Source organism: Salvelinus sp. IW2-2015, linkage group LG14 (genome assembly GCF_002910315.2).
Source record: "Salvelinus sp. IW2-2015 linkage group LG14, ASM291031v2, whole genome shotgun sequence".
NCBI lineage: Eukaryota > Metazoa > Chordata > Actinopteri > Salmoniformes > Salmonidae > Salvelinus > Salvelinus sp. IW2-2015.
In genome coordinates this window covers 52,242,873-52,268,317 of record NC_036854.1, presented here as the reverse complement: position 1 = coordinate 52,268,317, position 25,445 = coordinate 52,242,873, and the positions used below count along the sequence as shown (strand labels likewise).

The 25,445-nt window shown below is 44.0% G+C and overlaps 1 protein-coding gene across 1 annotated transcript in view; it reads left to right on the top strand.

Annotated features, from left to right (window-relative positions):
- Positions 1–24,811, top strand: part of LOC111973304 (CYFIP-related Rac1 interactor B-like) — a 67,496-nt gene extending 42,685 nt beyond the window's left edge. The window contains exons 3-12 of the mRNA XM_024000627.2: positions 7,571–7,653; positions 8,011–8,132; positions 8,426–8,531; positions 16,271–16,410; positions 18,833–18,910; positions 20,997–21,113; positions 21,261–21,340; positions 23,140–23,266; positions 23,401–23,471; positions 24,121–24,811. Coding sequence (XP_023856395.1) covers positions 7,581–7,653; positions 8,011–8,132; positions 8,426–8,531; positions 16,271–16,410; positions 18,833–18,910; positions 20,997–21,113; positions 21,261–21,340; positions 23,140–23,266; positions 23,401–23,471; positions 24,121–24,190 — 984 coding nt within the window. The 5' untranslated portion in view covers positions 7,571–7,580 and the 3' untranslated portion in view covers positions 24,191–24,811. The remainder of the gene's footprint in view (positions 1–7,570; positions 7,654–8,010; positions 8,133–8,425; positions 8,532–16,270; positions 16,411–18,832; positions 18,911–20,996; positions 21,114–21,260; positions 21,341–23,139; positions 23,267–23,400; positions 23,472–24,120) is intronic.
- The last annotated feature ends 634 nt before the right edge of the window (positions 24,812–25,445 follow it).

Here is a 25,445-nt window from a genome sequence, read left to right as displayed (position 1 = left end):
TAGTAGTGGAATGTCAGCACTATAATCCCCCTGCAGCAATGAGCTGTTTTTATAGGGCATCGCAGCAGACCCGGAGCCTCAAGTCTAGCAGTGTTTTTGGGGCGTTTCCATGGAGGGGGTACGGAGGTGTGTGTCTGTGTGACTCCAGGAATGCCATCCTGGGGTCACCATGTTCAATGGGTGTGGCACTGAATATTAGGATCTTCAGGGCTGATACCGAGATCTCCTCACTCATGACGTTATTGTTATTCCTCCACTGTTTCATTCTCCTAGGCTGTGCAAGTCCGCTCTCAAATAAAAAATAAAAAAGTATATATCTTTTATACAGGAATATTGTCAGTATAAATATTTGTGAGTTGTCATTTAGTTTAGAACATGACAGCAGTTTGGCAAAAACCAAGATGCATTTTGCTCAGGGAAATTATTCACTTAGTGCTGGAAGCTGGAAAAAACATTCCTTCAATGCCTGTTCACCAGATCCCCTCGCTCCCCTTCTAATCTGCAGTTTTTTGGCGCATGACCTCAACTGTATTAATATATTCATGTGCTTTCAAGTCTTACCACCACTGTACCATCTCTCTCCAAGCTCGCCTCTGATTGGCTGGCCGCTTGTTTTCAATGGCACCAGCTTTTTTTGAGTCCATGGATACAGCACATGGTGGTGCAGTGTGGCTTAGCCAATTGGAGAGCGTTGTTGGGCTCGCGGTTGCAAAGCAGTGCACCCTGGCCCTAGACGAACCCCCCCCCCTCTGTGAGCACACGATCGCCCAGTGGGGGGGTCCAAAACAAAAATAACCACACCCTGTCCGCTGGGCCGGGACTCCCACTGACATATCAGAACCTCCAATACCAATGAATGGGCGCAAAACCACCCCCTTCCTGTCTCTTCTCTTGCATTCCTCTACTCTCAGCACTGAATGTTCTACTCCTCTTCATCTCACATGATTTAGAGCAATGGATCATTACCACAAACCATTTACCAACAACCACGAGACAACCTACAGGGAGGTGGTGACAACCTCTCAAACAACCTCTCACTCAACGTCAACAAAACAAAGGAGATCATCATGGACTTCAGGAAACAGCAGAGGGAGCACCCCCCTATCCACATCGACGGGACAGCAGTGGAGAAGGTGGAAGATTTTTTAAGTTCCTCGGCGTACACTTCACGGACAAACTGAATTGGTCCACCCACACAGACAGTGTGGTGAAGAAGGCACAACAGTGCCTCTTCAACCTCAGGAGGCTGAGGAAATTTGTCTTGTCACCTAAAACCCTCACAAACTTTTACAGATGCACAATTGAGAGCATCCTGTCGGACTGTATGACTGCCTGGTACGGCAACTGCACAGCCCACAACTGCAAGGCTGGTGCGGTCTGCGCAACGCATTCCCGGGGACAAACTACCTGCCCTCAAGGACACCTACAGCACCCGATGTCACAGGAAGGCCCCAAAAATCATCAAGGATAACAACCACCGAGCCACTGCCTGTTCACCACGCTACCATCCAGAAGGCGAGGTCAGTACATGTGCATCAAAGCTGGGACAGAGAGACTGAAAAACAGCTTCTATCTCAAGGCCATCAGACTGTTAAACAGCCATCACTAACACAGAGAGGGTGCTGCCTACATACATACTTGAAATCATTGGCCACTTTAATAAATGGATCACTAGTCACTAATAATGTTTACATATCTACTCATCTCATATGTATATACTGTATTCTATTACCATCTATTGCATCTTGCCTATGCCGTTCGGTCATCGCTCATCCATATATTTATATGTACATATTCGTATTCCATCCCTTTACTTAGATTTGTGTGTATTAAGTAGTTGTTGTGGAATTGTTAGATATTTCTGCACTGTCGGACTAGAAGCACAAGCATTTCGCTACACTCACATTAACATCTGCTAACCATGTTTATGTGACCAATAAAATTTGATTTGATTTGAAAACCATTTCCCGTTCGTCACTGGCACCTACACTTTGGCTCAAAATAGAAACATTTTCAATGTACGAGTACAAGTTTGATATATATATTTTTTAGTTATCATTAATAGGTTTAGCTTTTCATTTGGTTTGAATGAGAACCTGGGGGTCTGTAATTCAACCATTCACCAAAATCATTTCTGCTGGCGCGGCAAAAAGCAAAAGAAAGAAAGCCTGTCCTCATTTCATCTCTCATTAGGTTTTTCATAAGCTGGGGGATCTTCTCTTGGACTTTGAAATGCGAAGCCGAAGCTACCGCAAATCCCCGTCCTTAAAATGACCTCAGTGTAGACTGAGCGAGGGAGCTGTGTTTAGCTCTCTGAGCCTGGTGGTGGCACCATGCCTCATACTACTCCCTGAGAGGGGGCAGTAGAGGACTAGGGGAGAGGCATTGGGAAGGCCTAGTCATTCAACAACATGGTGATGTGACTTCACTCCTTCCCCTCCATCTGGGGATAATCAACGAGGTGATTCCTCCCTTGTCTTCCCCTCTACAGTACTGAGCCGTCCAGGAAGACTCTTGTTGCTCCTTACGACCAGGTGTTTCCGCTCTCCGAGGCTGACGTGACGAAACTCTCAAAAGCGTGAATACCAGCTGACATCTTCAAACGGTCTCTGTGGTCCCCACCTGCTTTAAGGAGACCGCCATCGTCCCAGTGCCCAAGAAAGACAAGGTGACATGCCCAAATGACTATCGCCCCGTCGCACTCACCTCGGTCATCATGAAATGCTTCGAGAGGCTGGTKATGGCACACATCAAGGCCAGCGGCACACTGGACCCACTCCAATTTGCCTACGCTCCAACAGATCCACGGAAGATGCCATTTCCATCGCTATTCACATGGCCGTAACACATTTGGACAAGAAGAACACCTGTGAGAATGCTGTTCATTGACTACAGTTCCGCATTGAGGTGCATGAGGTCTGATACCAACAGGCTCAGAGACAGTTTCTATCTACAAGCAATCAGATTGCTGAACACTTAAACTGTACTGACCACCTGCTCTGATTCTTCTCACCTTAGCACACACCACAACTGCTGCTACCAGATTCTTATTGTACTGCTCAATTTATACACTTGCCCGTCATCCCCCCCCTTCCCCAATACACGTGTAAATATTGGACTATAAATTATGCATTCCTGTATTACACTCATGCTAAAATGTTTATTCTATTCTACTGTCATTTACTTTCTTCGTATTCTTATATATTTTTTTTACTATTTCTTATTGTTGTCGCATTACATCGAAGTAACCTGCAAGTAAGCGTTTTGTTGGACGATGTATACCATGCATATCCCGTACATACAACTAATGAGACGTAAAAGTATTCCTCTGTTCTTTTCCCTTTCCGCTATGTCGCTACCACCAGTATAAGGTAGTAGGGAGTTAGCCAGTGAGGTGTAGCAGCATCATTCAGGTCACGTTAACGGAGAGTGTTATGAAAGAGCCAGGCATGGCAGGTGACAGGTGGGTGTGCCCCAGGTGGGCAGTGGGTCACATGGAAACCGGTTCAGCGAGTGCAGGGAGAGGGAGAGAGATCATTAATGAAAGTTGCAGGGAGTACTAGTGTACAGGCGAAGACAATGTGTCCTCAATGCCTCCTTCAAATGATTACACCAATACTTGTTTAAAAGGATAATACTTATATTTATTCATCGTGAGTTATTCAACCACAAGGAGGAAAAATGTAGTGACTAGCCTATAACTTTATCTTGTCTCTAGTCATCACTTGTCAATTACCTTGCTTCTGCGCTCATTCACAATCACTGGCAATTAATTTCAACTTGTCACTGAGCTTCACTCTGTCACTAAGCTTTACCTTGACTTTAACCTTAATCAGCTTACTCGGGTTTACCAGTACTCACTCAGCCACTGAGTTTGTTTTAACCTGCCACCAGTAATCAGAGTATTCACCCTGTCACCAAGGTTGAATCTCTCAGCCATCTCCACCTTGTCACAAGGTGTCGCCAGTCTAGCTCAGTGTCACTACTAGCCAGCAACAGCACTTAAATGTCCAAGAAAATGTACCTTCAGGGACAATAAAGTTTTTCTCATCTTATCTTCTCTCTACCCCTGATCCAATGCCATTTCCTGATCCAAAGCCATTTGAACATTGTCTCTCAGTACAGTACCAACCCAACAGGCCTCTGTGCTTTCTAGTTGTGGAGAGAAGGTGTTGTCTTGCCAGGCTGTCACTCCTGATTACATAACACACAACTCCAGACAGGGAATCAGAAGGACCTATATCCCACTGGCTTCCTGGCGCGTGGCTCTCTGCTGATCCTAGATCAGCACCCCTGCACTGAGATGCTTTCTAAATATCGCCAATAGACTGCAGTCATAAAAGGAGCAGTCAAAATACTGTCGGYGCAATCATGGACTTCTTTAGCTCCTGAGTCTGGGCAGTGTGAATGCTTCAGTTTGTCCGATTCTGCAGAACTGTACATGCTTGTCTGGTCCATATTTTCCATATTTATTCTATTTCCTCAACTTGGCTTTCTAGGGAATGACTCAGTGCTGTGACAGACAGTCTAAGTGCACCTCGGGACTGGAAAGTTTTGTGTTATACAGTAGCGCATACAGAATGTGTGTTCTTGTACCATACTCCAATTTTGCCCTAAATATGAGTCATTGGCCAGGAATGAACTGTATTAGGAACATCCATAAGGTGTGTGTGCGCACACAAAACACGGGACCCTCTTACCCGACAGTGTGTACAGCAGGGGTTCCCTCTCCCAGAACTCTACAACAGTGGTTTCCCTCTGCTCGGTTTGGGGGTTGGTTTACCTGTGTTTTCCAGGTACTGGGTGAATCTGTGTGCCTCATATTGACACTAGTGAGAGGGGCTGGGGAAGGATAGTGGGCTTAGTTCTCACACTACTCCTTCTGAGGTGAGATTATCTCCCCTCCCCACACACCCCTCTGCTTCTAGGAATTAACTGCCTCGGTTCCAGGAAATCTGACTGGTTGCAGACAACCAGAGATTGAAATTTCCGTTTTTGTGTTCACTTGGCATTCACAAACAGAACAATATATTACATTTTCCCCCCCTTATTTTACCGGGTTAGTTGACTGAGAACACGTTCTCGTTTACTGCAACGGCCTGGGGAATAGTTACAGGAGAGAGGAGGGGGGGATGAATGAGCCAATTGTAAGCTGACCAAGAACACTAAGGTAAGCTGACCAAGAACACTAAGGTAACCTGCCTAAATGACTACCGACCCGTAGCACTCACGTCTGTAGCCATGAAATGCTTTGAAAGGCTGGTCATGGCTCACATTCAACACCATTATCCCAGAAACCCTAGACCCACTCCAATTTGCATACCGCACCAACAGATCCACAGATGATGCAATCTCTATTGCACTCCACACTGCCCTTTCACACCTGGACAAAAGGAACACCTATGTGAGAATGCTATTCATTGACTACAGCTCAGCGTTCAACACCATAGTGCCCTCAAAGCTCATCACTAACCGAAGGACCCTGGGACTAAACACTTCCCTCTGCAACTGGATACTGGACTTCCTGACGGGCCACTCCTAGGTGTTAAGGGTAGGTAACAACACATCCGCCACGCTGATCCTCAACACAGGGGCCCCTCAGGGGTGCGTGCTCAGTCCCCTCCTGTACTCCCTGTTCACTCATGACTGCATGGCCAGGCACAACTCCAACACCATCATTAAGTTTGCTAATGCCACAACAGTGGTAGGCCTGATCACCGACAACGATGAGACGGCCTATAGGGAGGAGGTCAGAGACCTGACCGTGTGGTGCCAGGACAACAACCTCTCCCTCAATGTGATCAAGACAAAGGAGATGATTGTGGACTACTGAAAAAGGAGGACCGAGCACGCCCCCATTCTCATCGGCAGTGCTGTAGTGGAGCAGGTTGAGAGCTTCAAGTTGGCATTCACATCACCAACAAACTAACAAGGTCCAAGCACACCAAGACAGTCGTGAAGAGGGCACAACAAAACTTATTCTCTCTCAAAAGACTGAAAAGATTTGGCATGGGTCCTCAGATCCTCAAAAGGTTTTACAGCTGCACCATCGAGAGCATCCTGACGGGTTGCATCACTGCCTGGTATGGCAACTAKTCGGCCTCCGACCGCAAGGGCACCACAGAGGGTAGTGCGAACGGCCCAGTACATCACCGGGGCCAAGCTTCTTGCCATCCAGTACCTCTATACCAGGCGGTATCAGAGGAAGGCCCTAAAAATTGTCAAATACTCCAGCCACCCTAGTCATAGACTGTTCTCTCTGCTACCACACGGCATGCGGTACCGGAGCACCAAGTCTAGGTCCAAGAGGCTTCTAAACAGCTTCTACCCCCAAGCCATAAGACTCCTGAACAGCTAATCAAATGGCTACCCAGACTATTTGCATTGCCACCCCCACACTGCTGCTACTCTCTGTTATTATCTATGCATAGTCACTTTAATAACTCTACCTACATGTACATAATTACCTCAATTACCTCGACACCGGTGCCCCCTATATATTGCCTATATATTGCCCCGCTATTGTTATTTACTGCTGCTCTTTAATTATTTGTTATTATTTTCTCTTACTTTTTTTTMGGGGGGGGGTATTTTCTTAAAACTGCATTGTTGGTTAAGGGCTTGTAAGTAAGCATTTCACTGTAAGGTCTACATCTGTTGTATTCGGCGCATGTGACAAATAAAATTTGATTAGGTGACCGTGAGAGGGCCAGATTGGGAATTTAGCTAGGACCCCAGGGTTAACACCTACTCTTACAATAAGTGCCATGGGATCTTTAGTGACCACAGAGAGTCAGGACACCCGTTTAACATCCCACCCGAAAGACGACACGCTACACAGGGCAATGTCCCCAATCACTGCCCTGGGGCATTGGGATATTTTTTATTTTTATGACCAAAGGAAAGATTGCCTCCTACTGGCCCTCCAACACCACTTCCAGCAGCATATGATCTCCCATCTAGAGACCGACCAGGACCAACCCTGCTTAGCTTCAGAAGCAAGCCAGCAGTGGGATATGGCATACCACAATGATCCACTTTTGCACTGGGAATCAGATCATGATCATCAGATCAAGTCATTTGCTATAGTGAGGACAGTCATTGGTCAGGATCTGAACTCTGAACCCTGTTAGGTTCACATCTGAATTTATCCATGTGCATGTACAGGGTATGTGTGACAGAACAAAGAAGCTAATTTAACAGACAAGTTTGCATATAACGGCTGTTAGTAAACGTTAGACGTAAATGCTTATCTGCAGGGAATTGAGTAAAATTTAGAAGTCACACTCAGTTGGACTTGGTCTCTGAGGCAGAGTGATTCCCGTAAATTGTCCTCTATTTTAGGGGAGGTGGGCTTTTTGGGGACATCTGGTGGGCCAGTGCACGGTACAGGAAAACCACACAGGGTCTCAGAGGACCCATTGGGGCACATAGCAGGAACCAGGGCTGCCAGCCCCCTCAATACCACAACATTTACTACTTCCCACTACTAACAAACCCATATATTTTGTGTACTTGCCTCCACTCATGTTAAACCATATTGTTGTGTTTTCTCCTTTTGTCTCAACAGGTATCGTAACATGGGGAACCTGCTAAAAGTCCTGACTTGCACAGATCTGGAACAGGAGCCCAATTTTTTCCTCGATTTTGAAAGTATGTTTTTGGGGGGGAAGGGTTATTTTATTACAATCCCTATCTACACACTTGAACTTCCAATCATACTTATTTTAGCRGTCCCCCTTCTTACCTCTCCTCACCCCCAGAGGCTACAGAACCTAATCTATTTCCCATTTGCATCATCAGCTCTTCTCTTAGCTATGCTGTCATTGTAGGATTGGATGTTCCGAACATGATATTACATTAGAAACTACCTGACACAACACTGAATTTCTGCATTGGAATAACAATTAGAAAGGAGATGTAGCCTAGCCTAGAGCCTCTTCACTTATATCTGTAGACTCCCTATCAGTCATAGAAATACCCACTTGATTGTCTTCCTGTGTCCACTAGATGCCCAGCCCACAGACGCAGAACGAGAAGTGTGGGAGAAGGTGGACCTGGTGCTGAAGGATGCTAGGGGAATCCTGGACGAACTGCAAGCATACAAGGGAGCGGGTCAAGAGATCAGAGAGGTAAAATACTAAAAACATCACCAAACCTTCATTCATACAAGGGAGCGGGCCATGAGTCTCAGAGTAGGAATGCTGATCAAGGATCAGATCCTGCCCATGTCCATGTAATTGTAGTCATTGCGATCTAAAGGGTCAAACTGGTCGTAAATCAGCAGTCCTACTCTGAGACGCTTGATACATACAGCCCCAGAAGGTGATTAAACTACTAACTAGATAAACTACTAACTCAGGATTAAACTAGATACTAACTAACTTCAGACTTTATTCAACATCTTGTCTTTCCTGTCCCCCAGGCAATCCAGAACCCCAACGATGAGGCGTTACAGAAGGCAGCGTGGGCGGCCGTGGTCCCCCTGGTGGGGAAACTCAAGAAGTTCTACCAGTTCTCACAGAGATTAGGTACGTACCTGGGGCCTGATTTTTAGGATCAGTTTCTCCTTATAAGATCACAATTAATAAAGATGACATGGACAGGGCGATCTGGTCCTAGATCAGCACTCCTATACGCTTGATGCATACAGCCCCTGTTCTGAGTCTCAAAACAACACCCACACCTGCCTGAGACTAGTGACGTGTCCTTCAGAGCTTTGTGTAAAAGGTCAGGTTCACTAGCTACAGCTTCTCTAGTGGTTATATGTAAGATACACACACTGCTCTCATGACCTTAACCGTCTCTATGCGCAATCACATCAGCGATATCGGCTGCTGAACTGCAGAAATGAACATGCATAACCACACACACACACACACACACATGCACAGTGCACACACTCCTAGCCATGGGCTGGGATGCTTGCTTGCGTTGCACTCCGGCTAGATGTGATACCCACCTCCTCCCAGAGCTGAGGACTCCTCATTACCATGGAAAGGAATGTAAGATGGCGCCTGAGAAGAAGGCAGACGTTTTACGTGCCCCCAGCCGATTGTGTTTTTTTGTTTGTTTATTTGCGTTGTTTGTAACTTATGTTTTTGACTTATTTTGTACATAATGTTGCCGCTACCGTCTCTTATGTCCGAAAATAACTTCTAAACATCAGGACTGCGATTACTCACTACGGAGTAGAAGAATCCTTTTTTTCCTTTCATGAYTCTGACGAGTCCAACGCGAAGGATATACTGCTTCCTTGAGAACAGGCCTCGATCCCTGTGATCTGCGTGAAGAGAAGGCGGAGAAAGAGGGGCCGAAGGTCAGGCTGCCTTCTGAGAATTCGTAGGCGATCAAATAAACCCCCACTTCCCTCCATTCTGCTAGCAAACGTGCGATCTTTGGAGAATAAAATCGACGAGTTACACGGAAGATTAAACTACCAACGGGACATTAAAAACTGTAACATCTTATGCTTCACAAAGTCGTGGCTGAACGACGACAATATCAACATACAGCTGGCTGGTTATACGATGTACCAGCAGGATAGAACAGCGGCGTATGGTAAGACAAGGGGTYGCGGTCTATGTATTTTGAGTATCTCATGATAAGCTATAGACCACACTACCTACCGAYATAGTTMTCATCTGTATTCTTTGTAGCTGTTTACATACGACCACAGTCAGAGGCTGGCACTAAGAAAAGCATTGAATGAGCTGTATTCCGACATAAGCAAACAAGAAAAAGCTCACCCAGAGGCGGCGCTCCTAGTAGCCGGGGACTTTAATGCAGGGAAACTTAAATCCGTTTGACCAAATTTCTATCAGCATGTTAAATGTGCAACCAGAACAAAAAGAACTCTGGACCACCTTTACTCCACACATAGAGATGCATACAAAGCTCTCCCTTGCCCTCCATTTGTCAAATATGACCATAATTCTATCCTCCTGATTCCTGCTTACAAGCAAAAGTTAAAGCAGGAAGCACCAGTGACTAGATCAATAAAAAAGTGGTCACAGGAAGCAGATGCTAAACTACAGGACTGTTTTGCTAGCACAGACTGGAATATGTTCCGGGATTCCTCCGATGGCATTGAGGAGTACACCACATCAGTCATTGGCTTCATCAATAAGTGCATCGATGACGTCGTCCCCACAGTGACCGTACGTACATACCCCAACCAGAAGCCATGGATTACAGGCAGCATCCGCACTGAGCTAAAGGCTAGAGCTTATAAGAAATCCCGCTATGCCCTCCGACGACCCATCAAACAGGCAAAGCGTCAATACAGGACTAAGATCGAATCGTACTACATCGGCTCTGACGCTCGTCGGATGTGGCAGGGGCTTGCAAACCATTACAGACTACAAAGGGAAGCACAGCTGAGAGCTGCCTAGTGACACGAGCCAACCTCTCCCTGTCTGAGTCTGTAATAACAACATTGAAGCAGACCACCATAGTCCCTGTGCCCAAGAACATTAAGGTAAGCTGCCTAAATGACTCCCGACCCGTAGCACTCACATCTGTAGCCATGAAATGCTTTGAAACGCTGGTCATGGCTCACATCCAACACCATTATCCCAGAAACCCTAGACCCACTCCAATTTTCATACCGCACCAACAGCTCCACAGATGATGCAATCTCTATTGCACTCCACACTGCCCTTTCCCACAAAAGGAACACCTATATGAGATTGCTATTCATTGACTACAGCTCAGCGTTCAACACCATAGTGCCCTCAAAGCACATCACTAAGCTAAGGACCCTGGGACTGAACACCTCCCTCTGCAACTGGATCCTGGACTTCCTGACGGGCTTCCCCCAGGTGGTAAGGGTAGGTAACAACACATCCGCCATGATGATCCTCAACCCGGGGGCCCCTCAGGGGTGCGTGCTCAGTCCCCTCCTGTACTCCCTGTTCACTCATGACTGCACGACTCCAACACAATCATTCAATTTGCTAATGACACAACAGTGGAAGGCCTGATCACCGACAACGATGAGACAGCCTATAGGGAGGAGGTCAGAGAGCTGGCCATGTGGTGCCAGGACAACAACCTCTCTCTCAACGTGATCAAGACAACGTAGATGATTGTCGACTACAGGAAAAAGAGGACCGAGCACACCCCCATTCTCATCGGCAGGGCTGCAGTGGAGCAGGTTGAGAGCTTCAAGTTCCTTGCTATCCACATCACCAACAAATTAACATGGTCCAAGCACACCAAGACAGTCGTAAAGAGGGCATGACAAAATCTATTCCCCCTCAGGAGACTGAAAAGATTTGGCATGGGTCCTCAGACCGCAAGGCACTACAGAGGGTAGTGCGAATGGCCCAGTACATCACTGGGGCCAAGCTTCCTGCCATCSAGGACCTCTATACCAGGCAGTGTCAGAGGAAGGCCCGAAAAATTGTCAAAGACTCCAGCCACCCTAGTCATAGACTGTTCTCTCTGCTACCGCACGGCAAGTGATACCGGAGCGCCTAGTCTAGTTCCAAGAGACTTCTTTATCAGCTTCTACCCCCAAGCCATAAGACTCCTGAACAGTTAGTCAAATGGCTACCCAGACTATTTGCAGCCCCCCCCTCACCCCCTCTTTACACCACTCCTACTCTCTGTTGTTATCTATACATGGTCACTTTAATAACTCTACCTACATGTACATACTACCTCAACTCACCAGTGCCCCCATACATTGACTCTGTATCGGTACCCCCCTGTATATAGTCTCGCTATTGTTATTTTACTGCTGCCCTTTAATTACTTTTTACTTTTATCTCTTATTCTTATCCCCCCCAAAATGTAACTGCATTGTTGGTTAGGAGCTCGTAAGTAAGCATTTCACTGTAAGGTCTACGCGGCGCATATTCGGCGCATGTGACTAATACAATTTGATTTGAGAGAGAGAGAGGACCAGCAGTCCGTCCCTTGCCGCTTCGTCGACCTTAACCCCTTAATCATAGTGGCGACTGGCTGAGACTGCAGTCAGTTAATGAACACAGTGGGCACCAGCCCACCAAGGCCATGTTGTGTGTGTTATATAATGAAGTAGGTTGTCTCCCCACGCATCCGTCCGTCCGCTCCACTGCTCTGACTCCGGGGGCCACCTTTGCCTCAGCTGCCTCCTGCCTGACATAAGAGATGCCCGCCGACCTTTTCCGCAGACTGGCTCAGCTGCAGACAGACAGAGAGGATGGCTGCTGGCTGAGAGATGGCTTATCAGACCTCGCTGTGTTATTACCCCCCCAGAAATGTATGTTCCGAACATTAGAAACTACCTTCCACAATATTATAACTGTGTCGCTCATCGTTCAGGTTTAAGCACACTGAAGTGTTCAGGACAATAGAAGTGTTCAGGACAGGAGTCCATTGACGGCAGGGTTGGAGTGAATATCTGCCAACCCTCTGACCCTCCCACCCATCCCCTCCTCTCCCAATATGAACAGAGCTGAGCAGCGCCTGCCTAGTCTACGTTCCCACATTCCGCTCGCCTGCTCTGCCCGTGACCTGAAGGGTCCGTGATCCGTGATCAGACGCGCCCTCCCATCCTCCAGACTCCAGACATGGTAGTGTGCCTCGATTCAGATATGAGTCCTAAAAGCAGCCCCATCTCAACTTCTGTTGCGTCACTAAGGCCATTTTTAACCAGCCCTCTCCTCCTCGCTGCAGCAGAAGCAATGCGCTGTCACAAGCAGATGGGGGTCATTACAGAATAGCCAACATGCTCAATTTACTGGACAGCACTGCCAGCTCGCAGTCCGCCTCTGCAAAAACCTCTGTCTGCGGATCTCTGTGTGTCTATCTTAAGAGAGAATAATTTTGTCTGGTTTATAGCGGTGTGTATTATGTCCTTGTGCTCTACTGTAAGTGGTAAGAGTTGTAAATGGATCAGAGTCACGATTATGTACAGCCAGGTGGAAGTTGGTGTTATTGTGCAACCAGATTACACTGTGTGTGTGTGTTTGGCTCATCTGGGTTATGTCATTATATTAAATCTAGTTGTCTTCGTGAGTCTAGACCGTGAATGCTTCTTCACTTTCTGACTGCAACTACATTTTCCCTCATGGATGGTTTTGCCATTGTTTATTCATGGTGAGCATCTTGGTGCTTTCGTTAGCTATCTTGAGACATGGAAATGCAAACGGAAAAGCATTTGGGTGTCTACTGCGTTAGCTCACTCACCTCCTTTACAGAAAGGCATCGTTGGGAAATGCACAGCTGGCCAGGATACTAGTGGGGGAGTGATTATATGTTCCATTACCWAGCTTGTTACTACAGAACTGTGTGGTTTACCCCATTTAAAGTCATGTAAAGTCTTCATATTTACTTACTGTCAAAACAATGGCAGGAAGCATGGCTGAATGGAGCACCTCCCACGTCTCTCATTACAATCAGATAATTAGACTCATGTCTCATCTCCATCTGATTAGGTGATCTTTCTATCCCCTTCCACCATCCCACCCCTAGAGACAGCTCTTCCCTTGACCCCCACCCCTCCCCAACCCTAGACTGTCATAGGGCCCTGGGCAGTGGGCACCATCATCACTCCATCACATGTCCTTGTTTTGTACAGCTACTACCATCAGGGCAATTCTATTTGGCACACATGATGTACTTTACAATTGTTACATTTATTAAGCAGATATTGAGCTTATCATTCAACTCACAAACAATCCACAATTGTATATTTTCTCCCTCCCTCCTCATCTCTGACACCCTCTCCTTGTCCCTGGCTTACAGAAGCAGGAAATTCTAGTTGCCATACATTTGATATCATGATGTACTTCATGATTATTGCGTTTTATTAGACCGATATTTAGCTAATCATTCACAACACACAACGGTCTCTAACACCCTCTCCTTGTCCGTGTCTTAAACAGCCATCACTACCACATTAGAGGCTGCTGCATATAGGCATAGACTAGAAATCACTGGCCACTTTAAGGAATGGAACACTAGTCACTTTAATAAGYTTTACATATCTGGCATTACTCATCTCATATGTATATACTGTATTATATACTATTCTACGGTATCTTAGTCAATTAATAATGTTTACATATCTAGCATTACTCATTATTCATCTCATATGTATATACTGTATTCTATACTATTCTATGGTATGGTATCTTAGTCACTTAATGTTTACATATCTGGCATTACTCATCTCATATGTATATAGTGTATTCTATACTATTCTACTGTATCTTAGTCCGTTCCGCTCTGACATCGCTCGTCCATAAGTACAGTTGAAGTCGGAAGTTTATATAAGTTTATATAGCCAAATACATTTAAACTCAGTTTTTCACAATTTCTGACATTTAATCCTAGTAATAATTCCCCGTCTCAGGTCAGTTAGGATCACCACTTTATTTTAAGAATGTGAAATGTCAGAATAATAGTAGAGAGAGTGATTTATTTCAGCTTTTATTTCTTTCATCACATTCCCAGTGGGTCAGAAGTTTACATACACTCAATTAGTATTTGGTAGCATTACCTATAAATTATTTAACTTGGGTCAAACGTTTCGGGTAGCATTCCACAATAAGTTGGGTGAATTTTGGCCCATTCCTCCTGACATAGCTGGTGTAACGGAGTCAGGTTTGTAGGCCTCCTTGCTCGCACACGCTTTTTCAGTTCTGACCACACATTTTCTATAAGATTGCGGTCAGGTCTTTGTGATGGCCACTCCAATACCTTGACTTTGTTGTCCTTAAGCCATTTTGCCACAACTTTGGAAGTATGCTTGAGGTCATTGTCCATTTGGAAGACCCATTTGCGACCAAGGTTTAACTTCCTGACTGATGTCTTGAGATGTTGCTTCGATATATCCACATAATTTTCCTCCCTCATGATGCCATCTATTTTGTGAAGTGCACCAGTCCCTCCTGCAGCAAAGCACCCCCACAACATGATGCTGCCACCCCTGTGCTTCACAGTTGGGATGGTGTTCGGCTTGCAAGCCTCCCCCTTTTTCCTCCAAACATAACGATGGTCATTATGGCTAAACAGTTATATTTTTGTTTCATCAGACCAGAGGACATTTCTCCAAAAAGTACGATCTATGTCCCCATGTGCAGTTGCAAATTGTTGTCTGGCTTTTTTATGGCGGTTTTGGAGCAGTGGCTTCTTCATTGCTGAGCGGCCTTTCAGGTTATGTCGATATAGGACTCGTTTTCCAGTGGATATAGATACTTTTGTACCTGTTTCCTCCAGCATCTTCACAAGGTCCTTTGCTGTTGTTCTGGGATTGATTTGCACTTTTTGCACCAAAGTACATTCATCTCAATGAGACAGATCACTTCTCTTTCCTGAGCAGTATGACGGCTGCGTGGTCCCATGGTGTTTATACTTGCATACTATTGTTTGTACAGATGAACGTGATACCTTCAGGCGTTTGGAAATTGCTCCCAAGGATGAACCAGACTTACAATTTATTTTCTGAGGTCTTGGCTGATTTCTATTGATTTTCTCATGATGTCAAGCAAATAGGCACTGAGTTTGAAGGTAGGCCTTGAAATACATCCACAGGTACACCTCCAGTTGACTCAGGCTAATTGACATCATTTATCAGAAGCTTCTAAAGCCATGACATAATTTTCTGGAATTTTCCAAGCTGTTTAAAGGCACAGTCAACTTAGTGTATGTAAACTTCTGGCCCACTGTAATTGTGATACAGTGAATTATAAGTGAAATAATCTCTGTAAACAATTGTTGGAATAATGACTGTGTCATGCACAAAGTAGATGTCCTAACCAACTTGCCAAAACTATAGTTTATTAACAAGAAATTTGTGGAGTGGTTGAAAAACAAGTTTTAATGACTCCAATTTAAGTGTATGTAAGCTTCCGACTTCAACTGTATATAGTCTTAATTCATTCCGACTTAGATTTGTGTGTATTGGGTATATGTTGTGTAATTTGTTAGGTATTACTGCACTGTCGGAGCTAGAAGCACAAGCATTTCGCTACACCCGCAATAACATCTGCTAATCATGTGTACAGTTGAAGTCGGAAGTTAACATACACGTATGTTGGAATCATTAAAACTCGTTTTTCAACCACTCCACACATTTCTTGTTAACAAACTATAGTTTCGGCAAGTCGATTAGGACATCTACTTTGTGCATGACAATACATTTTTCCAACAATTGTTTACAGACAGATTATTTCACTTATAATTCACTGTATCACAATTCCAGTGGGTCAGAAGTTTACATACATTAAGTTGACTGTGCCTTTACCAAAACAATTTGATTTGATTTGTGTTACAGAGGCGGCGCTGCACAGCCTACTGGGAGCCCTGACCAGCGAGACGTATGACAACCCCACGCAGAACCTGGAGCGCGAACAGGCGCTGGCCAAGCAGTTCGCCGAGATCCTGCACTTCACACTGCGCTTCGACGAGCTCAAAGTACGTCCCATGATATCTCTGGCCACCATTTACTCAATTTAGCCCAGAGTCCCCACCGTTCCCTCATTTCATCCATCCCTTGTTGTTATTCTAAGCTGTAATAGCTTTGTGTGGTGCTGTTGTTGGCATGGTTAAGTTGTTACTATATACACAGTGTACCTATTCCTTCTGATAACGTGCAAGCTAACTCTCTTTGGCATAACGAGGTGTTAATACCCTGTTATTTAGGTGTTAGTGCTGTACACCATGAAGCCTCAGCCAATGAACAGATGATACAACTTGGATCCTGTCCAGGGAGGACTTGGTTTATAATACTGTAGTCTACACCAGTGGTATTTTAAACATTTTCAGCCCTATTTTTTCCGACAGAGTTTCTGGGGCCGCAATTGTTTTTGCAATAATTTCTCGTGGCCCCACCCTACCCCAACTATAATGACACAACATTATAATCGGTACTTTTCGATTTTTACATTAACAAATACATGAACAAATTCAATTCATTCTCATTACTAATTACATTTTCAACTTTTATCAAAATGAAAAGAAACTAATAAATACATTTACTCAATAACATAGAATTTTTCTAATTATTTTTCTCAAAAACATTGATGTATTGTCCCATACAATAATCTGTACTCTTATTTATATATATATATATTCAAAAAATATGGGGCATTTTTGTTGACCCCATTGCAGTTCCCCCCTGACTTTGAATACCACTCACTGGTATACACACTGCTGGAATGAATGGGAAGATCAATAGGATAGTGTAGTAGGCTGGTGCTTTTTTGCTAGCATCCCAAATGGCACTCTATGCCCTATGTAGTGCACTACTTTTGACCAGGGTCCATAGGGTTCTGGTCAAAACTAGTGCACTATAAAAGGATTAGGGTGTCATTTGGGAAGCATCACTTGGCTAGGGCTCCCGTCTTCAACACACAGAGACATGCTTTATAGTTGATCCCGGGTAGAAACCCACAGATTGCCTATTTGTTTGAGTCACAGACAGATCCTCCACTTACAATCGCCTGGCCAAGTAGTCTAGCAAATGTGCCAGGGAGTCCTTAATATACGGACGTCAGATATAATCAAATTAGTTTTCATCCAGCTCACAAGGCGTCAGAGCGAAATGTGTACACACACACACACACACACACACACACACACACACACACACACACACACACACACACACCCTCCTACTCAAACTAGCATCCTGACACCCCCAGGCACTCCGTCACGAAACCCCAATTAACTAGCCCTCCTGCCCGGTACCCCCATACACTGCATGGGCATTAAAAGCGTGAAAGTAAGGGGGTGCAAGGTGTCATGCCAGGCACCATTCATACATTTTTCACTCCCCATACACCGATGACAGGCATTGACCTAGTTAGAACACCCACCCGCCTACCCGCCTGTCGTGTTTTTAAAGCCACTCACTGGTGAAATGGGCTGGCCTGGCACTAGCCACTAGCACTAGGTACCAATCTATTGTGGTGGGATTACCCTGCTTCTCGTGCTGGCCAGGGTTAATAGCGTGTTGCTAGGGGTAATTAGGGAGGCGTCTCAGCACATTGGAGGAGCAGGAGGTTGACGTGCTGAACGGGGCCCACTGATTGGCCAGTGGTTTATTAAAGGTAAGCTCCACTCAAGACAAGGTCTAATGATCGTCTTTGTGGAAGGAAGCAGGGCAGCCGCGCTTCTTTGTTTGCGTCGATTGCCTCTAGAGATTTAAAATGGAGTGTGCCTACTCGACAAAGTAAGATTTGAGGTTGTGTTGCCAAATCACAATGTCACCGATGTTCTATAGCTAATCACATAGGGGTGCAAGCTACCCCTTCCCTCCCCCCTAAATCAGAGTGTCACCTCATGGCCTGACCTGTGACCTCTGACCGCTAACCTCCCTTTGTCTGGTGGTCCCAGTAGTAAGGAGCACTGTCTCATGTCTGTATTGTAACCGCAAACCTCCACTATCTGTATAACAAGAGCGTCTCTAGTAGCCTCTCATCATCCTTAGTGTTGTTGACACTTCTTTCATACTTCCAAACAGACTGAGCCACTGCCACACTGCTAAAGGGAACTAACAAGTATTTCATTCATTGACAGTTGAAAATAAATGTGTCCTATTATAAAGGACAAGCGAGGAAATATGAAGGGATATACATAAATAGAAGATTCAATCCTATCGATGTCCTTTTCATTCCATCTCCGTCCCTAGCAATGTATCTGCCTTGTTTGCTAAAACATCCTGTCATGATGGAGTATTTCAGAGAGCTGGACATCTGCTGCCGCATGCTGTGTGCTGTTCTAACTTCAGAAACACACACACACACACACACACACACACACACACACACACACACACACACACAAAGTCCTGAGTTTTCTGTTTGTAATGTACATGTTAATCCATGTGTTGCAGATGACTAACCCTGCCATCCAGAATGACTTCAGCTATTACAGGAGAACTTTGAGCCGCATGCGGATCAACAATACACCGGTGAGCTGACTACTGAAATCTAATCTGAGGGGCTGATGGTTCTTTCCCCCTGAGGCTACAGGCACAGATATTTTGTGTCCGATAATTACGGATTAAGTCAGCGGTTTTTGGACAACGAAGATGATTGTCCGTCAACAAACGCACAATATGTCAGCCTTTGTGRGTATGCAACTCGTCCGAAAATAGTTTACTTGAGCCACTGGGGACTCAAAGGGAGTTTGAGGCGTTCACTTGGAGCACAGGGGTCGGAGCGGAGCGACATGCACCATATACATGATCTGAGATCCGTTGCATGTCCTCAGTCCCTCTGGGACTCACAGGCCTCAGTGGAACAGTTCGAGCATGATCTGAGAACAGTTTGGGGTCTGCACCACAGACCCTCTGGGATACACTGGTGATAAGGGAAACCACCCAGAAAGACCCGGTGCCCCAGTCCTCTTCCCGCTTCATCAAGCTCAGCAGGGGGCCAAGTGTTCATCCTGCATTAACATTACAGGCTATATAGGGTCATTATGGGCTATATGATAACTATTTCATGAGTAGATCTTGCACTAAGTCTATCATAAATACATTTAAAGGCAGTACAAGTTAGTTGTATCATCTCTAAACCCCATGTACCTCAGGGGTCAGTATTTTGTCCCCTGATATTTGAATCTTTTAGAAATGCTATATTATTTAGATGAGATGTATTCTTGCGATAGCATGGCAGGCGTCTAAAGAACAATTCATTCTCCTATCTCCGCACAGCCACACTTCAAAATGACAGKAAGTATACCATTTTCAATAGGACCAAGGACATCTGAGAAAGGTCTGAATTTTTTCAGTTGTTCTTTAGTGAATAAAGTAAACGCAATCTGCCCGTGTTCTCGAGACGCGCACCTGGGTTTTTATCTATACTGAACAAAAATGGAAATGCAACATGTAAAGTTTCATGAGCTGAAATAAAATGTCTCAGAAATGTTCCATACGCACAAAAAGCTTATTTCTCTCAAATGTTGTGCACACATTTGTTTACATCCCTGTTAGTGAGAATTTCTCTTTTGCCAAGATAATCCATCCAACAGCATGATCATTACACAGGTGCACCTGTGCTGGGGACTGTAAAAGGCCACTCTAAAATGTGAAGTTTTGTCACACAACACAATGACAGATGTCTCAAGATGAGGGAGTGTGCAATTGTCATGCTGACTGCAGAATGTCCACCAGAGCTGTTGCCAGAGAATTTAATGTTCATTTCTATACCATAATCCGCCTCCAATGTCGTTTTAGAGAATTTGGCAGTATGTCCAACCAGCCTCACAACCAGACCAAGTGTAACCATGCCAGACCAGGACCTCATCCGGACAAGTAGTATTTCTGTCTGTAATAAAGCCCTTTCGTGGGGTAAAACTCCTGATTGGCTGCYTCCCTGCCCATTCATGTGAAATCCATAACTGTAACTTCGTAAAATCGTTTTAAATTGTTGAATGTTGCATTTATATTTTTGTTCACTATATGTATCTGTAGCTTTATTCCCCCTACGTGAATTTGCCATTAACAAATGGCCCCAGACGGTGCGACTGTTCAAACCTGTCACTGCTAGAGCCCGTCACTGTGTCTCAAATGACACACCGTATTTCCTATAAAGTGCACTACTTTTGATCAGGGCCCATGGGGATCTGGTCAAAAGAAGTGAATTATGTAGGGAATAGAGTGCCATTTGGGACGCTGTCTATCCATAGCCAGGCACTGAAAACTTTCTCCAGCCCAGCAGTACAGAGGAGCATTACTTAATTCTCAGCGTTCAGGCACTGTCTACTGGAATCACTCAGACATTTTATACAAAGACACAACACTTATCTGTTCTGGTGGAAAATACATTAGTTCTTATTCAAATGTGATACTTTTTTCATGTGACATGTCTTCACGTCCCAGAGGATTATTCATATTATTCCGCATTCGAGAATAAAGGTTCAGTCTTTAAGGCAGAAAAATCATCACCTTACCGTTACTGAATATACAGTATTTCTCTACCAGCATCTACTTTCTCCATAATATTCAATGTTTGTAAAGTGACAACATTGATGAACTGTTCCTTGGTTCTCAGACAGAGGGGGAGAATGAAGTCAACAACGAGCTGGCCAATCGGATATCTCTGTTCTACGCCGATGCCACGCCCATGTTGAAGACGTTAAGCGACGGCACGACAAAGTTTGTCTCAGAGGTAGGATCCCATCGAAAGTGGTTTCACAGCTTCCTTACTTAACAACCTTAATATCTGACACATTGCCCATCAATAATTGAAGTGACCAATGCAACAATGTGGTTTACTGTAGGAAAAAACTTCCCGTCTCTCTTTCTGTTGGCCTAGAATAAGAACTTGCCCATCGAGAACACGACAGACTGCTTAAGCACGATGGCGAGTGTGTGCAAAGTCATGTTGGAAACGCCGTAAGTGATCCCATCCACAGGACGTTTTTTTWWWWWWWWTTTATTGAGCGGATGGTCAGGAGACTGGAACATAATTACAAAGAATTTGAATTATAATATAATTTTTTAACAAAAATATAATCATTTCAAACCTTGCTTACATTTGTATACGATCACATAAACTCAGCAAAAAAAGAAATGTCCCTTTTTCAGGACTCTGTCTTTCAAAGATAATTCGTAAAAATTCTGATCTTCAGATCTTCATTATAAAGGGTTTAAACACTGTTTCCCATGCTTGTTCAATGAACCATAAACAATTAATGAACAGGTGCATACCTGTGGAACGGTCGTGAAGACACTAACAGCTTACAGACAGTAGGCAATTAAGGTCATAGTTATGAAAACTTAGGACACTAAAGAGGCCTTTCTACTGACTCTGAAAAACACCAAAAGAAAGATTTCCAGGGTTAGGGTTAGGGTTAGCGGATGTACAGGATCGGTACGGTGGCTTATAAAGTGTTGACCTTAGGGAGTGAATAGTTATGCACGCTCAAGTTCAGTTTTTTGTCTTATTTCTTGTTTGTTTCACAAAATATTTTGCATCTTCAAAGTGGTAGGCATGTTGTGTAAATCAAATGATACAACCCCCCCAAAAAAATCTATTTTAATTCCAGGTTGTAAGGCAACAAAATAGGAAAAACGTCAAGGGGTTGAATACTTTTGCATGGCACTGTACACAGTTTTTTGGTCCAAACTCCATTAATACAGTAATTATTCACTAAACGGGATACAAACTAACTACAGTTTAGCTTGAAATATGTTACATTTTAACAGAATGTTAAATGTTGTTCTTTTCGGTTTTCGGTTCTGTTCCCTGAACCGGTTCCAACCKCTGATTCAAGCTGATTTGCTTATGTTTTTACAATATTGTATGACCCACAAAAAACTTAAGGGGCCAAATAAAATGACCCGCCAGTTGGGGAACCCTGGTGTGGGGTGTCCATCCACTCTGCACAGAGCGGGTGAAAAATGTACTTTGGGGATGAAATTTCACATCTTTATGTTAGAAAATAAATGTTACTTAGACAAATATGATTCTTCATGTTTTGAATTGTTCAGTGGTGTCTTTCTCTAACATATCATTAACATTATATCTAAAAGGTTGGATTTCATAACCTAATACATCCGATAATAGTCACAGAGCTCTGAGCAGCAACTTTTAGGATTTTACGTGTTGTGGTGGTCATCTGCAAAGTTGTTTTCGTGGGTTGCAAATAGCGAAATTAACATGARACAAAATTAATTTACTGTAAAAAGCTTTGAAAGTGAAAAGCTTGAGGTACGCTCAGTGCTCCATTGACATTTCACAGAGATACGCTTGTTTTTGTGAGAAATCTTCAAAAAAGAACAGGAATTTTGCATTAATATGAAAAACGTATAATAAAAGCGTATAATAAAATATGAAATGTCATCTTGCCTTTTATATTGTTTTATGTCCTCAGTTAACCTTAATTCTCGCACAACACCCAGTGTAACTGACATGATTTTCCTGATTTTTGACAACTTTTTTTCTCTGGCCTCCATTGATTTAGTCACCCTGATTTTGGACATCCTACAAGGGTAAAAACTCAAATAACTTTGAACGGATTATGATAGAGACATGAGGTTTGGACCATTGATTTTCTTAGAGGAGTATCTATAAAATATTAACATATTATTTTACTCATTGGTCAAAAGATGCGTTTTTGATTGGACACCCTATTATATGGACAGGGGAAACATCCGTGATCAGCAATCTCATTGCCTTTCTGTGTTTCCAGGGAGTACCGTAGCCGCTTCACCAGTGAGGAGACGGTTTCGTTCTGCCTGCGCGTCATGGTTGGCGTCATCATCCTCTATGACTATGTGCATCCTGTCGGAGCCTTCTCCAAGTCTTCCAAGATTGATGTGAGTGCAGGGTGGAGCTATGTCAGCAAGGCTCCCAGTCCCAGAGGATTGGCCACACACAAGCACACACACACACACACACACACACACACACAACACTGATTAATCTCAACATGGTGTTTTCTGCTTTACAGATGAAAGGGTGCATCAAGGTCCTCCGAGATCAACCGCCCAACAGCGTAGAAGGCCTTTTAAACGCTCTCAGGTAAAGGCCCACCTTGTCTATAGCTGAACAATGCTTTTCTTTAAACAGAGAATATGTTTTACAGAATACTATTGCAACCTTTTTCTTCTCACATTTTAACAGACAGTAGCATACTTACTGTGAAATAAAATACAGCCATATTTGGCCACTTTTCCTTCATTATTCCGTTTTTTTTTTTCAACACGTTAAGAGGTATTAAAATAATGTGTTGTTTAGTGTTTGTGTTAAATGTGGAATCCCACAGTTTTAGATTATTGAAGATCAGAGAGGATTACATTTCTTTGAGCCCCGGCGCCCTGCTCTCTTCTTAAATCTAAGTGGCTCACGCTCTCGCAGCTGTTCGCAGCTGACACGGCCATTTCCGTGTTAACCGCGCACACATCTGCACATCACATCATCAGGTCCTTCGGGCACGCTCAGTCACTCTTTTCCAGTCACGTGAGGTCACTCCTGGGTCAAAGCCTCCCGCCTCCAGCCCTCTCTTCTCTTTCTTTCTGTCTTTCTGGGATTGCACATCTGTCTCTGAGTTCAAAGCTGTGATACTGTCATCAAGGCTTTCTCACACTCTCTGCAAGAGCAGTCGTGTTACGTTCACAGATCCTGGCACTGATCGCTCTGTCTGGTCTGTCTATTCATCTGTCTCTCGCAGGTACACAACCAAGCATTTGAATGACGAATCGACCAACAAGACCATCAAGAGCATGCTGCAGCAGCAGTAGGGCTGAAACTCTGGTACAACCGCTCGCCTCACGCCCGGTTTCGGGAGACGTCGATGCTCTCTCCCCAACGCCGTCGGTGCACAGAATGTTTTGTTTTATTTTATTTTAAATGGAGAAAGAGCTGCACTTTTTATAATGCAAAATGCTACTGCCATTATGCACGTATTTTATGTGCCAAAAAGATGTTGCTGAGATTTAAATGTTTTCGAAAAAGGCCATAGAACAAGATGGCAGCTATGAAAGCATTGTGGGTTCTCTGTTGTTAAAAAAAAAATGATTTGAGTTTTTCCCTGTGTAAGAGATGGGAGTGCTTTGACTTGAACATTTTAAAAAGAGAGCTATATAGAGAAATATATATTATTTTTTGTTTGATTTATTATTTAATGTTACATCTTCTGCATGACGAAATGACGTATTTGTTCTATTTAAAAAAAAGTATGGTTCAAGTTTAATTTGTTTGCTCAGTTGTGTTCAATGTTTTGTTCTCTGAATGGTACTTGTCGGAATTAAGACGATTAAAAAGTTTGTACTGTTAATGTTTTATATTTTTTTATAGGTTTTGAGTGTGATTTGAGTGTATGCCATTTTTCATAGTTGTGTTGTATTTTTCCTTGAACATTTCAAACTGCGATGTGTGCAAATCATTTTTAAAGTTGTGAGTCTGTACTGTTGTTGACAGTATGTTGCAGCTGGGAAAAATAAACAGAGAACTCTTGTTTTCTACAAATGACTCTCTGTGCTTACCCTGCATATTTTCTAGAAAACACCATGTAGTCAAACTTAGCTAGAGCAAGAAAAACATTTTCTACACAACGAAATACACTATATATACAAAAGTATGTGGACACTCCTTCAAATTAATGGATTCGGCTATTTCAGCCACACCCGTTGCTGACAGGTATATACATTTGAGTACACAGCAATGCAATCTCCATAGACAAACATTGTCAGTAGAATGGCCTTACTGAAGAGCTCAGTGACTTTAAACGTGGCACCGTCATAGAAGGCCACCTTTTTAAGAAGTCAGGTCGTCAAATGTATGCCCTGCTAGAGCTGCCCCAGTCAACTGTAATGCTGTTATTGTGAAGTGGAAACGTCTAGGAGCAACAACGGCTCAGCCACAAAGTGGTAGGCCACACAAGCTCACAGAATGGGACCGCCAAGTGCTGAAGCACATAGTACATAAAAATTGTCTGTCCTTGGTTGCAACACTTACTACTGAGTTTCAAACTGCCTCTGGAAGCAACGTCAGCAC